The sequence below is a fragment of the Nylanderia fulva genome, unplaced genomic scaffold (assembly GCF_048542155.1).
Source record: "Nylanderia fulva isolate GAGA-0341 unplaced genomic scaffold, ASM4854215v1 Scaffold141, whole genome shotgun sequence".
In the NCBI taxonomy this organism is placed as follows: domain Eukaryota; kingdom Metazoa; phylum Arthropoda; class Insecta; order Hymenoptera; family Formicidae; genus Nylanderia; species Nylanderia fulva.
In genome coordinates, this window is record NW_028189633.1 from 191329 (window position 1) to 193407 (window position 2079).

The window sequence follows — 2079 nt, forward strand, 5'->3', positions numbered from 1 at the left end:
CTTATAGATATGGCAACTAAGATCTTGCAGTGCAATTTGAACAGGTCGTGGCAGGCCCTTGATCTACTACGTCAGCAATCGATTGAACTCGGCGTTGATTTGGCTGTTATTTCCGAGCCTCCTTGCGGAAATAGCACCCCGGCAGACTGTTACTATAGTAGGGACAATTCAGCGGCTATTATGTTACTCAACAATAATGTTAGAAACAGACTTTATAAGAATCTAGATAATATTATAACCATGGAATACGCTGATTTCTATTTAGTATCCTGTTATATCTCACCGAACAGTTCAAGGGTTGCTTTTGAAGCTTTTATAGACGTCCTGGATGATTTAATTAAGCAACTCCGTTATAAAAAGGTCCTTGTTTGCGGGGACTTCAATGCTAAGTCTCACCTATGAGGATCAAAGGATACAGATAGACGTGGCACGCTGATTGGTCTTATGGCGGCTTCGAATGGCCTGTCGCTGCTGAATGTTGGTAACATTCCAACCTGTGTCCTTCCGCAGGGGACATCTATCGTTGATCTTACATGGGCATCACACGGCATAATGGACGACATAAGTAAATGGCAGGTCATGAATGATATCGAGACCTTATCTGACCATGCCTATATTAGCTTTACCTATCTGTGTCATGTTAACATTCAGCGTACATCTGATCGATCACCAGTTAAAGGATGGAATTTTAAAAAGATGGACAAACCATTATTTATAGAATGTATAGAATGGTATTGTAACTCAAATTCCATACCTGCCTTGGAGGACGATTCTGCTGAATCCCTCGTTGAATGGATCAACCAGACAATCTCCGATGCGTGCTGTGTGTCTGCGCCCAGGCTGAGCAAATTTAGTAAGAGGTGCTGCTATTGGTGGACTGAAGAGATCGGCAACCTCAGGAAGAAAACCATTGGCGATAGGCGCGTTCTTACTCGTGCTAGGAGGAAGCAGGATGATGCTCTTATTAGAAGTGCTATGGACAATTATAGGATGTAAAGGAGGGATTTGCGCATGGCCATCAAGAAATCCAAGAACTCGGCATGGCAAGAACTGATTGGTACCTTAAATGAGGATCCATGGGGGTTGCCATACAAAATGGTCCTGAATCGTCTGCGTAGGTCTGGCAGCAACTTGGCTACATCCATCTCAGGTGAGGAACTGTCCGACCTACTTGCTAGGTTATTTCCATCTAACAGATTTAGGACTAGCCACCCCATTTCGAGTGTCGCATGGAACGAAGAATGGGATATAACACCTGGCAAAGTCCATAGCCTATTAAAAAAGAGGTTGGCTCGTAATGTTGCCCCGGGCCCGGATGGCATTAAGTCCTCGGCCTTGAAAATCGTGCCATGGTCGATGATCCGTGTTATGGCTGCGTGCTATACTAGATGCTTGCAAATGGGCGTTTTCCCAGATAAGTGGAAAACAGCCAACCTGGTTCTTATTCCTAAGGGTGCCATAGCTCCAAATGCACCAGTCAAGGCAAGACTCATTTGTCTCTTGGATAAATTAGGGAAGACTTTCGAACGAGTCATCGTCGACAGGATTCAGTCCTGGTTGAAGGAAAACCCAGTCTACGACCTATCTTCCCAGCAATATGGGTTTAGAAGGAACAGATCCACGGTTGACGCTCTAATGGATCTAAGGCAGTATACAACCTCTGCGCTTGAGGAGGGCAAGAAGGCTATAGCGGTTAGCCTGGATATTAAGAATGCGTTCAACTCTGTCCCTTGGGGAGTTATTGCAAACGCTCTGTGCGAGCGTAATATCCCGGTTTATCTACGTAACATTATCAGCGGTTACTTACGTAATAGGTACGTCATTTATCAAGACGGAAATGGTGGCCTGCATAAAAGAGAAGTGGACTCTGGTGTGCCGCAAGGTTCTGTTCTGGGACCTCTGCTCTGGAATCTAGCCTTCGATAATGTCCTTCGTTTACAACTAGAACCTGGGTGCCGTGTCATCTGCTATGCAGATGACACATTGATTGTCTCTGCTGCTGAAACCATTCCTGGAGCAGTGCTTAAGGCTGATATTCAGTTGGCTAGAATTCTCCGTTATATTCGTCTTATCCAGCTT

At 45.0% G+C, this 2079-nt stretch overlaps 1 protein-coding gene across 1 annotated transcript; it reads left to right on the top strand.

Annotated features, from left to right (window-relative positions):
• The first annotated feature begins 444 nt into the window (after positions 1-444).
• Positions 445-996, top strand: LOC146724252 (uncharacterized). The gene has a single exon (XM_085480293.1). It carries the CDS (start codon positions 445-447, stop codon positions 994-996), a length of 552 nt encoding a protein of 183 aa, XP_085336419.1.
• Positions 997-2079: the final 1083 nt, after the last annotated feature.